The sequence below is a fragment of the Varanus komodoensis genome, unplaced genomic scaffold (genome assembly GCF_004798865.1).
Source record: "Varanus komodoensis strain SLA01 unplaced genomic scaffold, ASM479886v1 scaffold2, whole genome shotgun sequence".
NCBI lineage: Eukaryota > Metazoa > Chordata > Lepidosauria > Squamata > Varanidae > Varanus > Varanus komodoensis.
Genome location: NW_025335568.1, coordinates 50,720,895 through 50,746,790, shown reverse-complemented (window position 1 = coordinate 50,746,790; position 25,896 = coordinate 50,720,895). Strand labels below are relative to the sequence as shown.

Below are 25,896 nucleotides of genomic sequence, written 5' to 3'. Positions count from 1 at the left end.
CTGAAATCAATGAGATATGAATCAATAGTGACTATTGCCTTATTTCACTGGGGGAAAAGGATTCAACCCATTTATTTAACCGGTAATGTCTCCTTGATGATGGACTTGATGAGTCCAGATGTCACACTGAATAATAGGAGAAAGTGTGTCAGGTGGCAGAGAGGGGAGTTCTCTGAATCCAGGGTGGTAGACTGAGAACTCGTTTTATCTGTGTTTGTTTATGTGTCTCTAAAATGTACAGAGCAGCAATGAAAAATAGCTGCATGTAGAAGTAATAGTCACCTGTAGGCCTGATGGAGCATGAGGAATTAGTTAAACATTTGCAGGTTACACAGTTAAAAAATGAATATATAACCTTGCTGTGGGTTAATTTACACAGATCAAGATTGGTTGCTCAGTGTCTAAGGCAACCATCCTCTGAAGCACACAAAAGGAATCTAGGAAGCACAACATGCCTCTGCTCTATGCTAACAGAAAAAGAGATATACTTACGTTGCAAACATTTTTAAAAATTCTGCTTCAGCCAGAAAAAACTTCCAGGGCAGCTTCCAGAGGTGAAATGGCTCCTGCCCTCAGGCTTACAATCTAAAAGGCAGAACGCAAAAGGAAAAGTAAGCCTGAGAGAGGAAGCAGAGGAAAAGTACACTCAGGAACTAAGTCTTCAAGTTACACTTTTAAACTTCTCAGCTGGGATGAGAGCAGCTTGAGTAGAGGAGGAGCTAAAGGTTGCCTGTCACTCACCTCACTGACGGAGTGGGGCTACATTCTCTCCCTCCTGGTATTGCATCCTGATGGATGATAGCTGAGGGAGATGCAAAGATTATGGAGCTAGCTTTTCAACAAAGACAACCAAGCACCTCTGCTTGCTTTTGTTCCCTCTGCTGCTTTTCCCACACACTCCAGAGCTGAGATGAATTAAGGGTATTCTTGGCTAAGAAAAGTGATTATGGTCACTATCCATAACCTTCCATATTCAGCAGATTACAAGCATCCGACTAAGCACCTTCAAGAATGTTTAGACTGCTTCTGCACAGGTTCAGCAGAAGCTGGCAATGCCTCAACATTCCCCTGCCCACTCTCCCCTCAGTGCCTGTCCCAAAGACAGGCTTCCATCTTCAGGCCCTTTCTCAACATGGAAAGAAATGTGCTGTCTGAGAGAGTGGGATGGGGGACCCTCCAAAGGCAGAGTCCCACAGTGACTTTCCTGAGGTTGCAGGAGAGCCTCCACCTTGTCTTATGACTATGCAACAGCATCGACCAGCTGTAAGATTGTGTCTTTGCTAAACCAGCTTCCTCAGTCATCCAGGCTGCAACTCTCATCAGTCCCAGTCAGGCTGCCAGTGGTCTGTGATGAGATGTACAGTTCATTGGGAAGACTCCAGGTTCAAGTCATAAAGTATTGCAAACTGCATTCAGTGTTATTTCACTTACCAATTTAGTGCAGTAGGATCTGTGTTTTGGACCTGTGATGGGCTCTGTCCTTTCTGGGTTCAAAAGTTAAGCCTAGCATGCTATTAGTCAAAATCCAGACCAATAGGAATCGTAATGAAGTTCACTGATGTTTCAAACCAACAAAAACAATACTTATAAGGCAGCTCATCAAATAACACAGTGAAAGGTTGCACAATGTTAGAACATACAGGAAGTATTAAAGCAATTACGGATAACCCTCCTGACCCCAAATGAACCAACCAAACAAAAATGAACTTAATAGTCAAGATGGCAATAAAGCTAACCAGACAACGCAAGTCATTAGCGAATAAACATTAAAATGAAATGGTAGCAATCAAAACCAGGTGCCTAAGGGCGCGGTTGTCTGAGGACGCCTGTAAGTCCCTACAGTACAGCTCTCTGAGGCAGAGCAGGAGAAGCAGTAGAGGCAGTCTTAATTTCACATCTTCCTGGATGTGTTTCCCTTATAGATAGGCAAGTTGTATGCCTGAATATTGAGATAGTTAAATAGATACAATAATTTCATTTTTTTTTCTCCCTGAAGATTTTAATGAAGCTGTCCCTGAAACAGAAAGGCTGGACTCTAAAGCATTGAAGACTCGTGTACAGCTTTCAGTAAAGAACAAAAGGTCAAGACCAACTAGAACCAGACTCTATGACAGCATCAGCTCCACAGATGGAGAGGACAGCCTAGAAAGAAAGGTGACTTCTTTTTCTTCCTCTTTGCCTTCTCACTGGTTGTTAGCTTTGCCCAGCCTATGGTTTTGTTTTAACGCAGGCAATATGTAACATCTGTAATGAAACTTGATAAGGAAGATGTATTCAAGTCTTTGCTTTTTCAAGGTAAAACACCTGTTTTCTTGCAGCGCCCCCAAGACATCTGATTTAATTTTGTATGTGTTGCAATGTGCTGTCTTTTGGTTTTTTGGTTTTTTTTCCAGTTGTGATAATATCTCTATTGTTTAAGCAACAAAAAGCCATGCTTAGAAGGTAACTTGTTAACGTTGGAAGAGCTTAAAATGCAAATCCTGCAAAGGACATTGTTAAAATTGGAAAGCAATTAAGATAAAGTGTTAATAACGAAGTATGATTGTTGGAACAGTGCTTCGAAAGCAGACACAGGATGGAAAACAGGTGCTATAAAAATGGGATTGCACATTCAAGATAACTTGCCCTGCTTGGTTCCTGAATGCCATAATCTGCTTCATAATCTCTTGTATCAACAGCCTTCGTACAGTTATGGTAGCCCCATGCACATTACAAAATCTCCTCTGCCCATGTGTATGAGAGCATCCTCACCAGCATCAGATTCTGGTGCTTCCTCCCTTTCCCCTGTGGCTAGCACTGCAGCATTTGCATTTGACAACGTAACTGGAAACCAGGATGACGAACAGCAGCCCATGAATGTCGTGTGTTCCCATGGAGGTACTCCACTCTCCTCTCCTTCTGAATCTTGTCAGAGCTACGAGGCTTCACCTGTGCATCATCCAACCAGCAGGAATATCTTCCATGATAAAGGTAAAACTGTATGTGTGCATGCCACTGCATTCATTTTCTCACTGAGTGTTGTGAATTCTCTTCTCATGTCAAATCTGTTCCTTCCAACTCAAAGGCCTATGCAAACTATTCCACTTTCAGAAGGTCAGGTTTTAACTTCCCCGTTGTCATTTTGTGTTCTAAAATTGAATATTTCAAACATGCTTCCCACACCCACCCATGACGCCAACTAGGACCCATTGATCAAAACAAGTTGGCAGATATGGTTAGTATGCCTCAGTTATTTTCAGACTTGAACAGTCAAGGCCAAAAAAAAAAAAAAAAATCAGTATTCCAGAAACATAATCTTTACCTGAGTAAATCTTTGCCTCTAGAGTACAAGATTTACTCCAGGGGAAGAACATGCTTAAAGTTCATTCTTAAATTTAGGGAACCTCTTACATTAATATATTTGGAATTTAATGATAGCGAAAAGGGAGGAAGCACCAGAATCTGATGCTTCTGTTAAATAAAATTTAGTAATTGTATCTAACTTCTGTGGATGTTCTGGAGAAGGGTTGATTACTATTTGTGGTGCTTCAAAAGAGAAGGTGATAGACAAGATCCAGTTTTATTTTGCCTGCCATCACCATATTTTTTTTTAACATCTGTGTTTCTTAAAGTACGATAGATGATATTCTGAAAGCAAATCAGTGCAGGACCATTGTGACCTTGTCTTATACTGGATCAAACTGCATGTCATAGGGTGCTTCCAGACAAGGCTTTTTATCCAGGTTAACAAAAATGTCACCATGAATAAAAACAAGCTTCTTATGCCTGCCAATCAGAGCTGGGATCAGGGCATAATAGTACAGACTTTCATTTCTACTTGTTTTCTTTTATTTGTTTGTTTATAGTCCCTAATAAGGCACTATCCACTTAAACAAAATTGCTCTCAGTGATCCCACTCCAGTAATCACTGTTGAATCAGTTGAGTGCTCCTTGCATATTTTACATTACCAGAATCAGTGTTGAGTCAAGGCAGGACAAAATGCTTCAAGACAGAAATATTTGAACGTAAAAAGTCATTTTCCATATAGGTGTCCAGCTAAGGGCAGCATTCTGCTTGAGAAGATAAAATAATTCAACTGTAATCAGCTATTAGCAAAGTTTTTCTTTTCTTTGAAATGCATAAAGTGGACCAGTGACTTGATGCATTTTACCAGGACTCTTTTCTGTCACTTCATTTTCATATCCATGCAAACATGTCCTGGACACATGTAAGTGAAAGATATTGGGAAGGACATCAGAAAACTGAAATAGATTCAAATGGTTCCAGGTTTCTATGAATTAGACTCATGGATTCTACAGATCATTTTTATCACTTTCCAAAATTATACACAAATTTATTTGTATGAAAATACACCAATATATGACATTAAAAGAAAGAAACAAAAAACTATTTCACACATCTCTGGTCACTCTTCAAAATCCCCTGTATAGCATTCCTCTCTGTGTGTGTCTGTAAGTGCTGTGCTCATTGGTTTTTTAATGAGCTAAAAAAATACACAAAATGTTACATGCTAGTGAAAGTTACGTAAATTGTGGCAGGCTTTTATTGACTTTTCTAAAGGGGAAAACACAATCTGACTCTGAACAGATGATAGGAAGTAAAATGCTTGACAATTACACAGAATAAACAAAATCTGTATATCTGCAGACACCAGACGAATAGGCTGTTTTGTGGAGCTGTGGTGGGTGCTAGACTACATTAGGAAAAGTTAGTTCATGAACACAGAGAGCTCCAAAAGTTACAAGCCTTACTTTACCCATACATTTTTACAGAAAGAAAATGATTATTTTGTACACGACTTCCTATGGCTGGGGTGCAGGGGGCACCCCTTCCTAATAGCATTGATGCCAGAAGAAAAGACAAAAGCATATAAAGAGCAGGAAGAGGTATTATGAACATGGCAAGGTGGTAGCCTAAACACAACAGGGAAGGCTCAAGTTTTGATCAGTGGAGGAAGGATGCCTTGGCATATGTTAGGGTCAGAATGTTTTCTGGGTGGGCCATTTTTCAAATCAAGGCACTAGACTGAGTTACCCTTGTAGGCTGCTTGGCTAAAGTGGTGACCTGGAGGTCAGAAAGGCATTTGCGTTCATCCAGAGTTCCCATTGCTCTTCATCATGGTCTCCGTGCATCACTCCTATATGGGTCCTGTGCCTGCACAGTGCCTGTTGCTGGGAGGATTTAAGAGCTTTAACAGTTTTTGGCAAGTTCTAGTAATTTAGTTACAGTAGCATTCACACACAGGCCATGAACTTGCAGGTTCATGCAGGTAGCCAGCATATCATCTTGCAGACCCTTCTACTCTATCTGTCTGCCCATACAGCCCTTTCCAGCACAGAAGAGTAATTATATAGAAACATAGAAACAGAGCGAGTCAGAAGGGGCCTCCTGGGCCATCTAACCGGCTCCAGCTGGCTCCACTCACGACATGCCCACCATGTGCATGTCTAGCCTATCCTTGAACACCCTCACCAATGGGGCCTCAACCAACCCCCATGGAAGCCTATTCCATACCCTTGGGGTGCTAACTGTCAGGAATTACTTCCTGGCATCTAAATTGAACCTTGGTTCCCTGAGCTTTGCTCCATTGGAGCGCATCCTGCCTTCCTCTGCAGGGGAGAACAGGTCTCTACCCACCTCCGTGTGACATCCCCTCACATACCTGTATGTCGCCAACAGATCCCCTCAGAGTCTCCTCCAAGCTGAAAAGTCTCAGTTCCCTCAGTCTTGCCGCATGTGACTTTCTCTGCCATATCTATTAGACGTGATCCTGTAGCTACTCAATAACAAGGAATAAATTAATACACTGTGTTTATGATGTGGAATTCAGCTGAGTTTTCTGCTGAACAGCAAGAAACAGCTGCATATGTATACACACACCTCCCTATGAAACACTCTAGTACCTTTGCAGTGAAGCAAGAGAGTGTTAATCTGACTCTGAGAAGAATTTTGACAAAGTACTTCTTATTATGTAGGCTTGGAGTAAAAGGAAGACTGATTGGCTGGCTTTCAAAGTGATGCATGCAATGCTCTGTTGTTTTTTTATACCACTCTTTATTACAGCAGAACTAACTCCCCCCACCAAGCCTCTGAAGTTTAGGGAGCCCTCAGGTGCCACACTTCATTGGACACATGGCATCTGGCCAAAATGGAAATTATTATTATTATTATTATTATTATTATTATTATTATTATTATTATTACATTTCTATGCTGCCCCTTGCCGAAACCTCGGGGTGGCTTACAACACAATAAAATACATTGAAATACAATAGAACATAATAAATTACCATTAAATACAAAAATACAAAAAATACACTGAGTTTCAAACATAATAATATAAAATTAAAAATAACAGTATAAAATAAGTAAATAAATAATATAGGAGGAGAAAAGAGAAGGAAGAAGAAGTTGCCCTGGCCAGATCATATATTTTAACAATTAAAATGATGTTTAAATAAAAAGGTCTTTACCTGGCGCCGAAAAACCAGTAATGACGGTGCCAGGCAGACCTCTTTGGGGAGTGAATTCCATAGGTTGGGCGCCACCGCAGAGAAAGCCCTCCTCCGAGTACTTACTCTCCTAATTTCTTTCATGGAGGGTTCCCGGAGAAGGGACTCTCCCGCAGATCTCAAAGGGCGGTCGGGCATATACAGACATAAGTGCTCGTTCAGGTAGCCAGGTCCCAAGCCGTTTAGGGCTTTGTAGGTCATAATCAACACCTTGAATTGGGCCCGGGCTTCAATGGGAAGCCAGTGAAGCTGACGGAGGACTGGAGTCATGTGAGCGTAATGCCCCGTCCCCATCAGCAACCTGGCAGCTCTATTTTGCACCAATTGAAGTGTTCGGACCGTCTTCAGGGGAAGCCCCACGTAAAGCGCCTTACAGAAGTCTAGGCGGGAAGTCACCAGCGCGTGTGTCACCGTCACCAGGCAGTCGTACTCCAGGTAGGGGCGCAGCTGATTAATCAGCCGAAGCTGAAGGAATGCGCTCCTCGCCACCGCTGTCACCTGAGCTTCCAAAGAAAGCTCCGGGTCGAGGAGTACTCCTAAGCTGCGGACCTTGTCCCTAAGAGGGAGTGTTGCACCATTCAGGACCAGGTCAAATCCACCCTCTCTGAAACCCGATCCGCCAACCAACAGGACCTCCGTCTTGTCTGGATTGAGTTTCAGTTTATTGGCCCTCATCCATTCCATTACCTCGGCCAAGCACCGGTTCAGCACAGCCACTGCCTCACCTGGATTAGTGGAAAATGAGAGGTAGAGCTGGGTATCATCAGCGTATTGATGATTCTGCAGCCCACACCTCCTGATGACCTCTCCCAGCGGTTTCATATAGATGTTAAATAGCAGAGGGGATAGAATGGAGCCCTGTGGTACTCCATGGCATAGCTGCCATGGCGCAGAGACATGGTCCCCCAGCACAACCTTCTGGAATCGACCATTGAGATAGGAGCGGAACCACTGCAAAGCAGTGCCTCCGACCCCCAATCCCACCAGCCTATCCAGAAGGATACCATGGTCGATGGTATCGAAAGCCGCCGAGAGGTCCAGAAGAACCAACAGGGATGCACTCCCCCTGTCCTTCTCCCTGCACAGGTCATCGTACAGGGTGACCAAGGCAGATTCAGTACTGTACCCAGGTCTGAAGCCGGACTGAAAAGGATCCAGATAATCAGTTTCATCCAAGAGTGCTTGGAGTTGTCCCGCCACCACTCACTCCAACACCTTGCCCAGAAACGGGATGTTGGCCACAGGTCTATAGTTAGTGGCCATCTCTGGATCCAGTGACGCTTTCTGCCTCTCAGTCACAACTCCCCCCCGCCCCCGACGCACACATGCATGCATGCATGTATGCGTGCGCGCACACACACAGGCAGTAACTTCTCTGGATTGTTTTAAAATACCTTTTTTCTTGCAATTCTCTACATGTCAGCAGTTGGTTGCTCTTTTTAACATAGAAACTTTTCCTTCCTTGTTTTAAAAACTTTACTACGTTTCTACCCTAGGGGAGGTTTCAAAGTGCAGTATAAAAATAGAAGGAAGCATGTTTGTATCTGCACAAACACATCTTCTGACTAGGATCCCAAGAGACATTTTTGCTGTATGCAAAGGCCTGCATGCCCAGGAAGGCTTTTGCATCTTCCTTTTTGAGAATGCCAGTTCATGAGGCTTCTGGAGGTGGTTTTGTGGCTTCCTCAACTTTTGGGGCTAACTTGTCAGGTTGCTGTCAGAAGAAAAGGACTTTGATGCCCATTCAAAGCCAAGTATGCCATTCTTTATGTATACTTGCTTATTTATTTGCATAAAGATGCTGAGAATGATAAGAAAGGAATTAACATCCTCTTTAATTTATCAAAGTACTTGTACAACAGAAGCAGCAGAAGCAAAAGAAGATGCACAAAAATGAGCCATCAGTCCAGACAGTTAATTCCCATGTGGGGCACCCTGATGGAATCTCTACCCACATAAAATCTCTAGAATTTATTTTAGTAGGGAATATTTCATCATTGATCTGTTCAGAGTATGTGTCTACATGCAGTAAAGGGGCAGAACTGGATTACTGCCTGGAACAATGGACCTGTTATTCATCCTCTTGTTGGAAGCAATATTAGAAAGACTACAAAGAATATGCATATATACACACACTCAATCCACACAGTTTCTGCCTGATTCTATCTGATAACAGATTTACCTGGTTCACACATAACAGCAATTTCCAGGTTATTCAATTCAGAAATGACTAATAATGGGAATGAGTGAGCATGTTGCATCTCTCAAACTTGTCACATCAACTTTTAATTCATCACCTAGGAATGACCCATTCTTGGATTGTTACTGTGATATCCAAATCTGGAAACTTTCGGTTCTTTAGGGATTAAACAACCCAGAGTCAACTCAGCAAAAACAATGGATTAACTCAGGATTGCTCAAACCCTAAATAACCTCGAATGTTCAGATTTGGATGTCACAGTACAAACCAGGAGTGGGGTGTTTCTGGGGTGGTAATTGAGAGTAACAGCAACATGCATGTAGAAGGGAGCACATGGGCATACTCCTCCTCAGCCTCAACAGCCCATAGTTTAAATAACTCATTGGTTCTCATTACACAGACCAGGACACTATACCTGTTGGACTCCAAAACCAGTGTTGCCTGATCTCTGTTGAGGATAGGGCTGTTGGAGCAATCCACAACAGATTCCAATGAGTTCAGATTTCTATAAATTCAACTGGAGGATTCTACAATTGACAATTTTTTCCTGAGCCGTATATATCGACCCAGTGGACTTGAAGAACTTTTTTTAAACGTTCTGTAATTTTACACAAATTTAGCAGTAGAAATAGATGCAAAAATACAATCAAAATGTTCATTTCCTCCCATAAAGTCTGAAAATATACATTTGGGGGAGAAATACATTTATTTTGGTAGAATATAGACATTTTCAGAAGCGTGAATTTCTGCAAATGTGTAGGAACACATTCATGAAAATCCAGTTCCATTAGCAAGTAGATGATGAAAGGAAAGGTGCTTCACAATCTGCAAAACACAGATGGAATGGTTTTAACAAGGTCCATATGTCCGAAGTTGAAGAGGATGCAGGCTGTGCTTTTCAGCTGTACTTCTGTACAGTCTTCAAGATTATTTATTTATTTATTTATTTATTTAAAACATTTTTATGCCGCCCCCATCGCAACAAAGCCTCAGGGCGGCTCACAGCAATTATGTACTTCATAATAAATGTTCCTGAGTCTTCTAAAACATTCAATTAAAAACCTTTTAGGAAATGTTTGAACCAAATGTCCTGGACACTGTGAAGGTTGTCATTCGCAGTCAAGATAGAACTTTGTTGAAGTTAAATCTTTGAACAAACAACTATAAGAAAGTTATATCAGAATTGTTAGAATTTGGTCAGATAATACCATAAGCCCTTAAGTTGCCAACTGGCAGTGTTGCTGCTCCTCTTGCTATTATTTTTGCCATTATCATTCTTTTACTAGCCTCTCAAGAGACAGGTACAGCTTTCCCCAGTCTGATTCAGCCATGGGCCAGGCTTTTCCAAGGATGATAAGAATCAATTGACTTGATTACACGATGTGTAGAAAGTTCAGATTTTATTATGATGGAATGCTGAAACAACCAATCACCTACAACCCTCTGTAGGACTGGACAGTGGGCGCGCTATGCTCCTTTTCAGCACCATTCATAAAATATGCAACATGCCTGTTCTTCTCATAAAGACATTGGTTCCTTTCATTAGCACAGCCTTTTAAAGAGAAAAGCAATAACAACAGCAGAACTGTGCTTTTTCAACCCTTTATGGTTTTTCAGCTTCCTTGCTTTTTTTATATCTTTCATTGCTTCCATCACTCCCTGGGCATTTTCTACTTCCCATCACCTCATGAAAAATTCACAGGTAAAATCTGTTGCAGCTTGATCCTTTGCTTAGAGTGGCAGAGGGCCAATATGCAAAAAAAAAAAAATAAAAAATAAAAAAAATAGGGGAGTCTCCTTAATTTTTTTAAAAAGAATCATGATTTCAAAGTGGCCTGAAATTTATATTAGCAGCATCAACACTAATTGACCATTGCTGCAGTATTACTTAAGTTCATAAGTTTCTGTCTCTTTCTGCCTTTTCCTTTTTACTACACTGGCTCACACAGTGTAGGAAAGTATATTTATCTACTTCAATTTCCTTTGGATTTAAGGAAGTGACATAGAAATGAAACTGCTTGTTTAATGATGAAATAAATGGCTATAATGAACTGTGTTTTTTTGTGTACAAATATGTCTTAGATGGTGCCACAAGTATCCAGTCACCAGGAATGTCTAGCCCTTCTCTGGGGCATATAAGAAAAATAAAACAAAAGTTTGTGGACTTGGGGTAAGCATTTTAAAACCTTGGTTTCTCATTGCTAAGCTGTCTACTTACATTCTATTCGAATTGTGCAGTATTTTTTGGACACTGACTCTTTTAACATTATAGGACTCCCTTGAGAAGGAGTTCAAGCAAGGGCAAGAAGCGGAGAGAGAAAGAAGCAATGAGGGTCTCTACTGGTTGCAGGTATAAATGAATAACATGGATATAAACCATTTCAAGCCAGAATCCGTTATTGTAAATAATTTATGGTACACCTTTCGGTGGGTAAAGCGCCTTTGAAGTTGCAGTCCTACACACACTTACTTGGGAGTCCTTTGAACTCAGTGGGAGCTCACCTGAGCATAGACCTGCAGAGAATGGTGCTCTAATTATTGTTTGCATTATACCTGTTCCTTTGTAGAACAATCATATGCCTGTTTAATCAAAATTAAATGTGCATACATTTGCAGTCTTTTAAGTCTTCCAACTCTGAAGATTTAAAGGCCGTCACTCTTGCCTGCCTCTCTAGGCAACCTGTGCTTCAGCTCAGTAAACTCTAGGGCAAAGATGGACAAGTTTTAGTTCTATTAAATCTACTTTTTTTACTAGAACCTGGAGTTCCACCAATCAGAGCCAGGTACAAAATAGCACAGGGGGGTGGATATATGATTGAGGACAGAGTGTCCCTGAGACCACGGTCAGCCCAAGTCATACTCCTGGGTTTCTTCCAAGTTTTATTTTGTTTCAAAAGCCTAATTTAGGCAGGCAGATGTGAGGAGAAACCTTTGCATATTTTGGACCAATGGGTATCAGGAACCCTTGCTGATCTACACCTTGATATCCACCTCACATTCCTCTCTGGACTAGAGGCCAGGACATACTCATAAAGCACCTGGCACAGCATGGTGTCACATCTCCAGCAGAGGAATCCATCTCCGAGGAGGAACTCTGAGATAGGCAGATAACACTGAGGAGTAGCCCCTGTCAGGAGAATAGTAGTCTCTTGGGTCCTCCGGGCAGATGGCGGTCCCTATGGAAGAAGGGGAACTACACCTTTAGAACAGAGGCTGAGTGACCACCTAGCCCTCAAGAGTATTGTCTCAAATGGAGGACCAGGTGGACCCCAAGCAAAGAAGTCTTGCAAAGAAAATATCCATGTGAATAAAGGACTTCCCATGAGTAGGACCTTCCTCACAAGAGGGCCTACTTGCAGAAGCCTCTGCAATGCTGCAGTTGGGTCTAAGGTCTGAAGGGTCCATTTTACCATCCTTCAGTTTCAACTTGTCAGCTCCTTCTGTTTACTGTAGTTCCAGGAATTTTGAAGCAGAGATTCCATGACCAATATCTTAAGCACCTTGGACCCCCTGTAAATAATCCTGGACCCCTGTAGATAACCCTGCACTGCCTTTGACCATTCCTATTGCTATATCTTTGTCTGACACTCTGCTCTGTGAACTTGCTGGCTTTGACTTTGGACTGGCTTGATTGATAATTGCCTGCACCTTGATTGAGCTGGACTTGTGGACTTCTGACATTTCAACGTTTAACCCTCCCAAGTTGCTAAAGCTAAGCAAAGATTGGGTGGTGCCTGGTTGCCAGAATCCCTGGAAGCACCATACGTTTTTGTTACATGAGATAAAGAGAAGATATATAAGAAATAAATAAAGGTATAGACTACCCCGAAGTGGCAATTACTGCCACTTTATCTTCTCTGAGAGTGGCAGCTATCACTTCACATGTATCTTGCTCTAGATTATTTTTTAAGGTACTTCATTTCCATGAGACATACATCCAAGAGTTTAAAGGCTAATCAGTTGCTTGATACACTTCTTCATGTATGTGTAAATCAAACTCTTACATTAATTTTCTAACAACTTTATATCATAAAGATCCCATATCTCTGCTCTGGATAATAGCATTTCTTATTCAGTTCAGTAGAAATCCATAGTATTGTTATTGCTCTGTGAGTTTTATGACATTCATTGAATCAAACATTGTACAATTAAGGACAATAACAACAATGTAATCTTAGAAAATAGTGTATTTAAAGAAATAATATGCAATCAGTCAATAAGTAAGATAAACAACTCTGAACTGGATGGTCTGATGATTTTCTTTCATCATTTTAAACTTATGCAAATTTAATCCAAACTTCCTAGCAATCCAAGTCTTTAAGACTGCACTTTTATACATACTTATGTGGAAATTAAGTCTCATGAAAGGACCTTTTTCTGAGATGACATGTATAGGATTGCTCTGCAACTCTGTTAAGTATAAATTATTTACGTTACTTATTTTAAGATGTTATGTTTTAGAAAGTTATCTCCATTAACAGTGCATTTTCAGAAGTTAGCTTCTCAGTACTCCATAAGTGACTTGACACCAATAGTTAATAGTTCTTTTATTTCTGATTTAGATCTCAGACCTTTATGATGCTCCATTAATACAATAACTTTTCAGGTAACTCAATAGTCAGACGGTGAGTCTTGCTGATTCGCTCAAGGCATTTGTTCTTTGCATTTTAGAGGATTTACTTCTATAAATATATTCCCACTATAGTACAAGGCTAGAATAAGCTGTTGGAAAATAGGAGGCTGTGATCTCTAGACAGTATCCTATTGCAAAGAATTATTGCATTAGCAATACTGACTGATGTAGTATTACTTGTGTTGTGCATAATTTTGTGCTTGCCTTTGCACATTGATTGAAAGGGAAACTTCTCTGTGTGTGCACAGACACCACTTAAAGGGCCAATCAGATGCCTGTGGGAAGCCCCTGCCCATTATCCTGCCCTCCTGATCCTGTCCCCTAACAGCATGGTGCATCACATTATGCTTAGAGCCCCTCTTCTTCCACGTAGTTTGGCTTTGCCCACAGCCTCTCTCGGGAATTATCTTCATAGCAGCTGTTTCAAGGAGGCTAGGTTAAGAAATGTTGGTTGACCTGTGCTCATCCCACAAACCTCACAGCTAACTGGAAGGCTGAACCCTTGCTGGTCTAGGCCCACTATGCCATACTGGCTCTCCACCTTTCATGCCCTCTGCAAAGTGGCCTTGTTCTAAAGCACATGGTGACCAGGTTTAGACAATGCTGCAGTTCTGTATGACGAGCATCTTGCTAAAGCAGCCCTCCCCAACCTCATGTCCACCAGATACGCTGAGCTGCAGTGTCCATCATACTTAGCCAACAAGGCTATTGGCCATTGAACCCAACTGGAGGACACCAGGCTGCTGTAAGGTCTGTGCTGTCAGTGATGGAGATCAAAATGAGAACTGCAGTTAAAAGGCTCAGGGGTCTGAGCATGCTGCCAAGAACTTTTTTTTCTTCTCAGAACAGGAGACCTTTCTGCCATATCAGAAAATTCTTTTAAAAGGCCCCTTCATTCCATCTGTTTTGGAAAACTCCTGACAGAAAACCATAGGTGCTTGTCTTTGAATGCCAGTATAACCACATTCAATATGTGTTTATACCAAATAAATTTCTCGCAGACAAAACAAACTAAAGTTCTTCTCATAAAAGCCTTGATGAACCTTGCAATTGTTCTGCTTTTGCTTTTGGCTAGATAAAGTCATATACAAACTATTCATTTGGGTTACGGATGCTCCAGTAACTAACAGTAAAGTCCAGACTTTTGCCCTTTTGTATGGTACGGTGTCTCAAGATAAGTGAATGTTCTGCTTCATGGGTTAGCTCTAATGGATCTGAATTCCCTTGTTGAATTGTTCTCGCTGCAGCCTTTCTGCTTACATAAGAAAGAAGCATTTCAGAACATCTGTCTTGTGCTCATCCCAGTCTCCTTTACACTCCTCTCAATATTGCTTTAGGTAGCCCATTTCCACCTCCCATCTCATGAGCTCTGCTACATCCATCCAAGTTCCAAGGATGCATGTTAGCAACCAGGATATATGCAGATTACCTCCTTTCTGAAGCACATTTACTCAACAGGATAACACCACCACACTCCTTTTACTATTAATTTGCTAAATAAATTGAAACAAAACATTGTAGAGTAGTAACATTGTTCCAAACTAATTTTCATTAGTTGCATAATTGCTTCACTGGATAGCAATCTCTTTGTGCGCTTGGCAGCCAGACAGAAAGCAAATAGTGCCTTGATTTGCCAACTTCAGCATCCCCAGAAGCCATCCTTACAAACCTGTACTTGCCTGCTCCTTATCAGCCCCTTGACTCCCTACAAACAAAACGAGATTTCTGGCCCCAATGAAAACCAGAGACCAGTTTGTTAGCTGTGCTGGAAGTATCCCATTGGGCTTCTGTTCAGATGCAGTGAATGTCTAGTCAGGTGGGTTCATATGGGCAAAAATGGTCCTTCAGGTAAGTTTATCCCACCCCATTAAATACATGAAGTTTAAGGTAATCACTTAGACTAGGCAGAAACATGATTGCGCAATTGGTACAAGCCAGCATAACATGCTGTGACCAGGGATCTCTCACCAATATTCTGGCCACTGCATTTTGGGCTAATTTCTTTTTCCAAAGCAACTGCACATAGGGAGCATGGTGATGGTGTAGCCAGGTGTATTCAAGGCATGCCTAGCACAGGCCAAAACTGCTTTCTCCAAATATAGTTATATCTGATGATCCAGCAAGAGCTGGTGGGAAATAGAGGTACTTCTCTAGGAGCCCCTTTTGATTATTCAAATAGGAATACAAAATAGTTGGTGCAGCAGAAAACTAGCAATGTGCAAATAGTATGGACTTACCATTCTTATTCCCTCTTGGATGGAAGGCTTCATTGTTCCTGCTGCTCACAAGAGTGCTTCCAGACAAGGCTTTTACTGTGCAATCTCCTTGCCTCATTCATAAAAAGTTATAGCAGTGACTTCCAATTTCTATTTATTATATTTCTATCTATTTATAATGTTGTTGTATTTCTATACTATATTTGTAATCTTCCAATGCTTTCCCACCACTACTTCTATATGTAATCCTTTCACAAAAGATAAAAAATCATTAAGAAGGAGAAGATGGAATAGCTGCTTAATGCTTTTGGATTGGTAGTGTTAGGAGTCCTCTGTCTGGAAGCACCTCTGGAAGCTATTTTCTGTGTTCAGTCTTTTGGTCTGTATCGTCTTTAAAATTTAAAAACCTAACCTGCATTTTACTACTTTCTTTTAAACAGGACAACAGAGGAACTGTTGGAGTGCTCGGCTAGTAGAGCCTCTTTAATCAAGCGGTCCTCCTCTCTCCCACATAGCACTGTTCCATTTACATGGTATGGAGAGAGCAGCAGGCGATCCAATTCTTCCAGCAATCTGCCTTCACCTACCAGCTCAACTGATCCTTCCTCTGAAAATCTGAGTCCAACTAAAAAAGGGTCCAAGGTAGAACATACAAAGTACCTTATCGCCAGTGCATGGAGTGGCATTTTAAGCAGGTTGATGTTACTTGCTTAAACAAAGGCGCTGCATGACAGAAACCACAAGCAACATGTCCATTGTGCAGCCCAAATGTGATGCAGATTTTCTGGGTTTTGTGTCCTTTGTCTTCTGCATCTCTTTGATGTGTGTTATAAGAGGAATGTATCTACTCTCCAAGTTCGGTGTGGATGTGATACTGTCGTCCTTGTCAGTATCACACTGTCTTAGGCTTTTAATGAACCTGCAGCATCTGTTAATGAAAAAGACCAAAAATTCTTCATTATGGGAAGCAGGTGCTGTACCTTTCTGTCTTTAATGGATGGAAATGAATATTTAAGAGCTCTAAGCATGACTTCCCGGAGCAAAGCGGAGAAGTGCCAAAAGGAAGGGACTGCATACAAGGCAGTGTAATCATTTAGGCCCTTTCTAGGGAAGATTCAGTCAAAAAAGTCCAGGATAGGGCAGGCAGAGATAGCTGAGGAAATACAGGCTAACTCTTGGCAAGGATCAGGTGGCTTGAAAAGTCTCCACAAAGCAAGCTAGTGGTGAGTAGGTTGGGAGCAGCGCAAGAGCTGTCTGAGATGCGGGAGAGCACTGCTCTCTACTGAACTGAAACATGGGTGACCAGAAGCAGCAGGGCTGAGGACATATGATGTAAAGAGAAGCTGATCTGGGAGGGTTTGAGGAGCATGGAGACATGAGGAATGAGGCATTCCATGCTTCAGTATGTAAACATTCCCCTCAGCTGATTGTCAGCACCTGCCAGTCCCCAGCAGGCCTGTCCGGCCTCTTCAGACCTCTTAGGAGAGACACTCTAGAAAGAGGCCAACATTGAATTTGCAAGGCATTTCATATCCCTGTTTGTTTATTTTTAAGAAGTTAAGCTGCTTTTAAAAAATGAGTTAAAGGTGGTTTACAAATCAAAGCATCATACAATATATAAAACCATGTAGATCCATGCTATGAGATAACCATTCTTAAAACATGAATCTTGGAAGAACAGTGTTAACATAGCAAGATAAGGAAAATTTAACCAATAAGAAAACATCTTGGAACAGTGATCATAGAGTGATCATAGAGTGTTAACATAGCAAGACAAAAGGACACTCAGCCAAACACCCTCCTAAAGCTTGTTTAACTGTTTAAATGCTCTGAAGACGTGTTTTAAGTGCCCCCTTCTTGTGGCTGCAGAATGTCACTAAGTGCCAGCCTCACTCACTGACTCTCACGGATGCCTTGAGGGCCAGTGGTGAGCAGGTAAGTTGTTAAATGTGCAGCTGGGGTAGTGCAGATACTTTCTAGGAACCCTCTTTATGCTGCCTTGAGTTCCACTACTAAAAGTGGGATCTAAACATAATAAATATAAATGTGAAGGGGCTTGGTAGTTTCCAACAATTTCAATAGTTACCTCTGCAACCTGGTGTTTGGCTGGAACCTTTTTCCAAGCTTCACTCCCTTAATAGTATTTAAAAAGATACTTTTTTTTATTTTCTAGTTCCCACTCTATAAACACAAGATCATATAGTAAATGGGGACCGTGCAAGTAAGTATTTTGTCCCCTACACATTGGTTGCTTTAATGCCAGCCTAACTTGATCAAGTTTACCAAATCCGAATGAAATATTGGCAATTTTTTAAATGTCAGTGTTACATCAGTTTTTGGTCATACTCCTGCTTCTGACATCAAGCTGCTCCCATCATGTGTCTTATTATGATATTATGTTTAATTCCATTTTGAAGTTCTTTGAACTAAGAAAAATAGAATTACTTCCAATACGTGTTGGCCTTATTTATTTGTACGTGCATGTTGCATCCACCGTGGAATCTCTCAGGTAGTATTTGTACAGTAGAGTGACATGCTTTATGTATTAGTTGTTTTCATTTCTGTGTATCAGTCCATGAGCATCTCATGACCTATATGAAGGTGAAAATGAAAGTGAAATAGCTCTGATTGTCATGCTCTATAATCATGCCTCAGGTAACATGTGGCAGAAGCCAATTGAAATTGAACCCTGTTTCATGTTTTCCATCTCTGTTAAGATTTGTGCAGAGTAGAGTTTACGCATGGCATTTACAGTTTCCTTGGCATTTCGCCTTTCATCGTTGTACCCCACCTCTGAACTGTTTGTCATTTTTGCAATATATAAAATGGACATTTAAGTGTATGCGCTGGGTTTTTTTCCCTGGAAATAGCCAATAGAATCAACCTGTAGCAATTCTATCAAGGAGGTCAGAACTGCAGCAGCCTTATTCTATGTTTACAGTTTATGTCCAAGGCAATAAATATAAAAGAACACTGTTGGAATAAAGCAGCACTTAAACTCAATTTAAAAGACAAATAACAGATAAAAACAAAATGATAGATTAAAATGCCATCTTGTTTTGTGAAACATAAAAAGCTTACTGGGTAAATGGATTATTTTGTCTCTTTGTGCAAATACTTTCAGATCTTGATTTCATTGATATGACTGGGTTTTGGAAACATATCAGACATTTTATTCTGTAAACCTTGGTGGCTTGGGACATTAAAACCTTGCAGCTTCTTAAACTGAAATTGTTTAAATTATATGTTTACCACAGCTAGTTCAAAGTATGGTTGGCACTATTATTTATGTTGCATAGCTTTGAAGAAGGTCAAGTACTGCAGCCGAGATGAAACCACTCAGACATCATATTTACTGTATGCTGATTACATTCTTTCTGTCTGTCCTTGCCTTTTCCCTTGCTCTGCTGCTTTCATTTCCTGGCAAAATTATTATTAGCAATGTAGGCAAGTCTTTCATTGCATTAATGGGGTAGGGGATATTGTTTTTAATTCCGTACAATTAAGTAGATAGCATTACAGGAAAGTTCAAGTTTCCAAACTTACATTGTGTTTCTTTGACCTCCTTAAGTTAGCAATACAGATACACCACCAAATCTTCTATTTTTCAGGTCTATGTGAAAAAGGAAAACTTAGACAATTCCAGAACTTAAAGGCCCGGGGAGGGAAATAATAGGGAAAGCAAATAGATTTCATCTTTTGCTCAAACGCAGCTTCAGGAAGAGTTGCCAATTTGTTTGGGTAAGGGCAAAGCATTGACCCAGGTTGTTTTCTTGATCTGGGAATCCCTATGGTGGACTGCTAGAGTTACCAAGTAGAAGGCATTGTGCAGCTGTTCTGTCTTTTCTTCTTTAACAAATGTTCTGCACAATGGAAAAATACGGCATGGGTACAAGTAGAAGATAATAACACCTGGACCACTGCCTCAGTTATGGGAATGGAGCAGGGTGATGGTGCAATAAAAGCTCCGCCTGAAAGTATTCTTGCTGGTGTTACCTAGTGAGGATGGATGGAATAGAGGCACATGTCTGGGAACAACTTGAGGGAATGATAAAGAGGCATGGGAGCAAGCAAACAGTAAGAGTCCTGGTGGATCAAACCAAAGGCTGCTCTGCTCTGGTTTCCATGGCAAATGGAAGCTTCTTTGGAAACCCACAAATAGAAAATGAATGCAGTAGCGCCCTCCTGCTTGTGTTTCCCAGCAGCTGATATTCAGAGCCATACTGCCTCTGATACTGGGGAGAATAAACAGTTGTCATGACTCGTAGCTTTTGATAGCTTTGTCCTCCATACATTAAAAAAAAACACCTACAGAAATGGTTAAGAACCTCATCCACCAATAGCTAAGGAAATTGGCACTTCTCCCTCCCTCTCAATTTGCAAGGCTGCCTCATTTCAGTAAAAGATGTGAATGCTGTTGGATACCATCCTGCATCACAGGAAGTCTGGCCTGCTGCCTGGTGTTGGACATTTCAGGACATACACAGGTGCTGATCTAAATATGCTTCATTTAAAGGAACCTCCTGGAAAAGTGAAAGCATCATGACTTAATTATGTTCCTTGGATTTTTACAAATGCCACAACATGGGATATTGTGTAAAGTTCAGCAATTATTGATAGAAACTAACATCAAAATTCTCCTTTGCATTTTAGCCACAAATATTGCCCACAAATGTGTGGGTAATGTGCTATTAAATAAGTTTAATGTCTGAATACTTTTCTTTTTCAGTTTTCTTTTTAAATTTCATCTTCAAAGCAACTTGTGTTTATGTACTGTTGACATGCCCATAGTTTTTAATAGTATGTGGCTTGTTTGTTTTTAATGGACCTCAAATGTTTCAGGAATATCTTGATCTTTGGGGTTTTCTGTTTGTCTAACTGTGTTTCAAGTGTGATGTATGCCATTGCAGAATTCCTCTAATGGCAATTAAGACAAATTTCATCAAATGTGTGTGTCCCAAATTACTCTGCTGGGAACTTGCTCCTTTGTTCATCCTTGCTATAAAATGTAATGTTTTGTTCATTGCACTTAGAAGGGGCAGCACGTCTGTTTTGAGCCTCTTCTTTCAGCCATAAAGTATTTCTTGTCTCTCACTTGATCAATGGAGTCACAGCACAAAATATGGGGTCTAGATTAAACTGCCTGATAATATATAAGATTACTGTCAGAAAAAACTGTGAATCTCTAGTACTAACTCCAAGATGTTCTTCCTTTCTAATTGGGGAAAGATTTTTTTTTTGATGATTAAATTATATGGTCAAGTAGCAGCCTTTACTAATGGAAACCTTCCGTATGTTGCATAAATCACACATTTTTGAGGTTTACTGTGGTCAAGGATGCTATTTTCACCATGAATCCTTTAGTTCTGCTGATTCAGACTGTTATTCTAAATCCTACTTCTGCCCAATTCCATCTGATTTAATTATTATTCAAAGCTAGATGTGAAAACTCTTAAACAAGCTGAGGTGGGTTAAAGATAGGGAATGCATATTTGGAACTGCATGCCAATACAAATTTGGTTTGCACTTGCAATTCCTAAATGCAAGGATACAAAAGGCATGCTGCAGTTTTGGTAAATGCTGAAACCACAGGGCAGAAAAGTAGCACATGCTGGGTATTAAAGACAGATTTTCCATGGGAAGCATCCAGACTAACTTTCACTCCATTCACTGCAAAGTATGCCAAAATGGGGGTAAATATGAGAAACTTTTATTTGGGGGCTGGGACTACCCCTTTAGGCATTCCCACCCATGTATTTCATATCTGTTAATGCATCCACCCATTTTGGCAACTGCTAGTTCATGCAGCTTATAGAGATTGGCCCAGGCTCTGTGGTCCCTCTGAATGAAAATGCACCCCCATGCATGCACACATGCACCATTGACCTATTCAAAAGTCATAAATAGGGAGATACTTTCTCAATTTGAAATGATGTGGCAGGGGACCTGGAGGGGCAGTCCTAAGGGTTTTTGGGGGCAGGTGGATTCACCATTGATGGTGGGAAAGAAGCATGATTTCTCTCTCTTAAGTCTCACATAATTTAATCCAAGGCAGTAGCCAGTACTTTCAGGCTATCACTTGGGCCCAATGGCCTTGGTAAAATTAACAATGGATCTAAAATTTAAAAGAGACAAAATCAACCCCTGGCAGTGGTAAGCCAACGAACCTTTAACTTTTAATATTGGCTATATATGTTTTAATCTGCAGCCAAGGTGGATCTGGAATTTATTTGTATTACATTTTATATTATTATTATTTTTTACTTATGTAAGCCATCCTGAGGCTTTTGCGAAAGGACAGCATATAAATATTCTAAATAAGTAAATGAATAAATAACCACCACCTCATTCAAAGGGTCACTTTTCTCTCATTCTCTCATACATGCATACACACACACTATCCGCAACACCCATCCAGAAGTACACCAACTGCACAGTTGGCACATAAAAAGGATGTTGCACTTCCTTTTTAAAACATGCACGAAAGCACCAAAGCCAAGAACACCTCTGCCCCGTGCAAGCATTCTTCACCTGAACAGAGAAAATGCACGAGAAGAGGTTATGCTGCAGCCGCGGCCTTGTCTGCCATTGCCCTGTGACCATCAACTCATGAAGCGCGACTGTCTGGGAAAGGGGCCATCCTGTGTCTGCGGAGGCGCGCCAGGTGGGCAAGAATGCTGATCCGCTGCTCTGGGGGGCTCTCCCTGTTGGACAGACACACTCCATGAGTTGAGGATGTTGAAAGGGGACCTGGAGCACTCACCTCATGCATTTGCTCTGTTTGCTCCATTCAGGTCCATAATAGATTCCCTGCCTTTGTGATTTCATACTGTGCTCCCCAGCCTTAAATGAATGTTTTCAATAATAACTCAACTATGCCTTCTCAGTGGGGTAACTCCAGCTCTCCTCTGACTTTTAGACTTATTCTCTATTCTTTAGATTGATGTGGATTTTTTTTTTTAATTCTCATACAGAATTTCACTTTCAACGATGACTTCAGTCCAAGCAGCACTAGTTCAGCTGATCTCAGTGGTTTAGGGACAGAACCAAAAACCCCAGGATTTTCGCACTCCATAGCACTGTCATCTGATGAGGTATGTTACCCTTGGGCTATTTATATAGCAGGAAATACCTTCCATCCTCTCCTGTGGACTAGTTAATAGACGGAGCAGCTTTTTGCTGGATATAACTTGAGAAAACACACAAAAATTATAGAAGTAAAAATGGAGCCCATGCCAGCAGACCAGTTTATGCGCTGAAGGTCTGCTTGAATGGAAACCTCTTTCCCAGTGAAGAAACAGCGTAGAGGGAGCCAACTTAGCCTCCTTCAGCAGCAAGTTCCATATCCTGGAAACAGCCACCAAGAAGACCCATTTTGTACTGCTGCCCAACTTTGCACTGCCTCTGAAGGTGGTCAGATCAGGCATGAATTCTTCTTGCTGCTGCTGCTGCTATTATTATTATGGTCTTGTGCATTTTGAGTCAAAGATCAGAGCAATGATAAAGACAAATACTGCCAGGACACAGTGAAGTGACACAATCATAACCTTGTGCACAAGGTTTTGTTTTGGTTTTTTGATTTTGCAAGTGAAGAGTGAAAACAAAGTCCAAGGAGAGATGGTGCCTGAGCAGGGGGGCAAGGAGTAGAAAGTGGTAGAGAGAAAAGGGTAATAAATACTGAGAAAATACTTAAGTTGAGGAGAGAAGCACTTCCTGATCTAGGCATGGAGGTAGTCAAAAAGGAACCGGGGGAATGGGTGGGAGTCTAGGTTGATTTAGGGGTTGTAGCCTTCCTTAGCCTCTTGTGCTCTTCTAAGGCTGAAAAGAAGTGACCTCCCAGTCCCAAAATTCCACCCTTACTGAACTCACAAGAGGTCAGTTACATATTTCTGTAGGTCAGTTAATTGTTTCAGCCATTGGAACCATCAAGGTCTCTTTATTCCATAGGTAATTAATAATCATGCACAAGAAAACCCTGTTGATTGGCATGCCCAAGGACCTAGGACTTGATGGTCAATTATTCTTATTGGGCCCTAAAGGGAACATTTATACTTGTGTCCATTGTTGTCACTGGAGTTCTAGTGTTCACCTTGACTATTTCAGTCGCTTTATGTCTTCTGCCTATGATGTTTTCTTTCCATTTCTTTATTGCTGACTTTCTCAGAGCTTGGATATGATTGATGATGAGGTGAGACAAAACTGAACTTTTTTTTGTCACTTTATTACATAGTGAGCTGTTTGTTTATTTATTATTCATTAATGGTATTTTTATGCTGTCTTGTATATGGAAGTTTAATAAAAATAATAAAATATAATAGAAGCCATAAAATATAGTTACAAAAAAACGAATCATACCAGAGATAAATGAATAAAAACTTGAACAAACTGGAGCCTCAGAATATTTTAAAGCCCTAGAAGAGGACTTTAACAAGCCTGGCTACCAAACGAATGCAGAACAGACATGGGTTAAACTATTCTACAGGGGTTTGTACAACAGTAGTATACATATTCCTTTCTCTTTTTTGCTAAAGATTTGCTTTTATGCAGTAGATGCTTGGGGTGAGTCTCCCCTGTGCAAGAAATTTCTTTTCATTAAAAAGCTCTTTCAGTTGAGAAATTCTTTTCTAAGCCACAGTTAGATGACTTAATTGGCAGTAGAAGTACATCAGGTGAAAGAAAAGTCATTCTTCACAATAAGCATAATTGGTATTTACCCTTACAAAATACGGTGATGGCCACTAGCTGAGCAGGCTTTTAATAGGAGATCATACAAACTCAGGAGGCATGAGCCTAGCAATCAGCACTCGTTAGGATTGCGTTGTGCAACTTCCAGATCCAGCAACAGCATGTGATGCTCACTGACATTATCACATACTGTGGGCACTGTCCCTTCCAGCTGAGGTTCCCACTACCTGCCTCCAACCGTCATGTTACAAACAGAAATTCTCATTCCTGCTTGGCATGTGCCGTTCTTTGAAATGTGACATTCACTATTGTGCTGTACAATATGGCACATCACTAAAATGCATCTTCCTGTATGGTGCGACCTGGCCACGTACCACTTCAGGGTGGACTCTGTGATACAGTGAATATCATTTCTCACCATGAGAAGGTGTGTTCAGATGAGATCTTCACTATGCCCTATGTACTCGAACTAAATCACCACTCAGTAACGTCAACTCTCAACACTAAAAGGGCATTTCCAAGCACAATTTAAAGCAGCTGAAACCTCCTTCGTTGGGAAAACCATAGGAAACCTATGAAAGTATGCTTTCAGTCTGTTGCGCTCGAGAGACTGGAACTGAACCAGCAAGCCCATGTTGTGACCCTGTGCATATTATTATATTCTGTTGAAACAGTAGGAAAATGTATTTCTGTAAAGCTGCTATAGCATCATGACTTGCTGTCATCTTGACAAATGAAATATCTTTGTTACAGATTCTTGACGATGGACAGTCTCCCAAGCACAGCCAGTCTCCCAGCAGTGGTGTTCAGGAGTGGAGTGTGCAGCAAGTGTCAAACTGGTTAATGAGTCTGAATTTAGAACAGTGTGTTCCCGAATTCAGTACCCAAAGCATAAATGGCGAACGTCTGCTGCAGCTGGATGGCACTAAACTTAAAGTAATTGCTTGTCTGTGTTGGAAATAAGATTCAGAATTTTGTTTGTCACCAGGAGATCTATTATGGGAAATACTCTTCTTGAATGCATAAAAATAAACATCTTTACACCACAGAGGAACAGCACGGTCGCAATAATGAATAATAGAGGTAGTCTGAATTTAGAACAGTGTGTTCCCGAATTCAGTACCCAAAGCATAAATGGCGAACGTCTGCTGCAGCTGGATGGCACTAAACTTAAAGTAATTGCTTGTCTGTGTTGGAAATAAGATTCAGAATTTTGTTTGTCACCAGGAGATCTATTATGGGAAATACTCTTCTTGAATGCATAAAAATAAACATCTTTACACCACAGAGGAACAGCACGGTCGCAATAATGAATAATAGAGGTAGTGCAGATTGCTGGAAATTTTGATTACACAGCTGATATAATAACAGTCGGAACTCTAAATACATCATTATCTCTGCAAAACAATACCTGGGTATACCGTGCTAGATGTTAAAAATTAATGGACAATTTTAATATACAAAGCATAATTTCTTCTATATCATAGATGTTTTAATGGGGAAGAGAACAATGCCAGCAAATAAAGGAGGTGGGCTACTTCATGTCTATTGTATCTCTGGTCCAATAATTAGGTTCTTTTGAATCTTACTTTGTCTTATGCAGTATGGCTGGCTGTGCATATTTATATTGTTAAAAGGGTATTTGTCTG

At 40.8% G+C, this 25,896-nt stretch overlaps 1 protein-coding gene across 1 annotated transcript in view; it reads left to right on the top strand.

Annotated features, from left to right (window-relative positions):
* Positions 1 to 25,896, top strand: part of PPP1R9A (protein phosphatase 1 regulatory subunit 9A) — a 145,767-nt gene that overhangs the window by 111,311 nt on the left and 8,560 nt on the right. The window contains exons 14-17 of the mRNA XM_044428439.1: positions 1,997 to 2,154; positions 22,537 to 22,656; positions 23,727 to 23,750; positions 25,001 to 25,183. Of these exons, the coding sequence (XP_044284374.1) occupies positions 1,997 to 2,154; positions 22,537 to 22,656; positions 23,727 to 23,750; positions 25,001 to 25,183 (485 nt within the window). The remainder of the gene's footprint in view (positions 1 to 1,996; positions 2,155 to 22,536; positions 22,657 to 23,726; positions 23,751 to 25,000; positions 25,184 to 25,896) is intronic.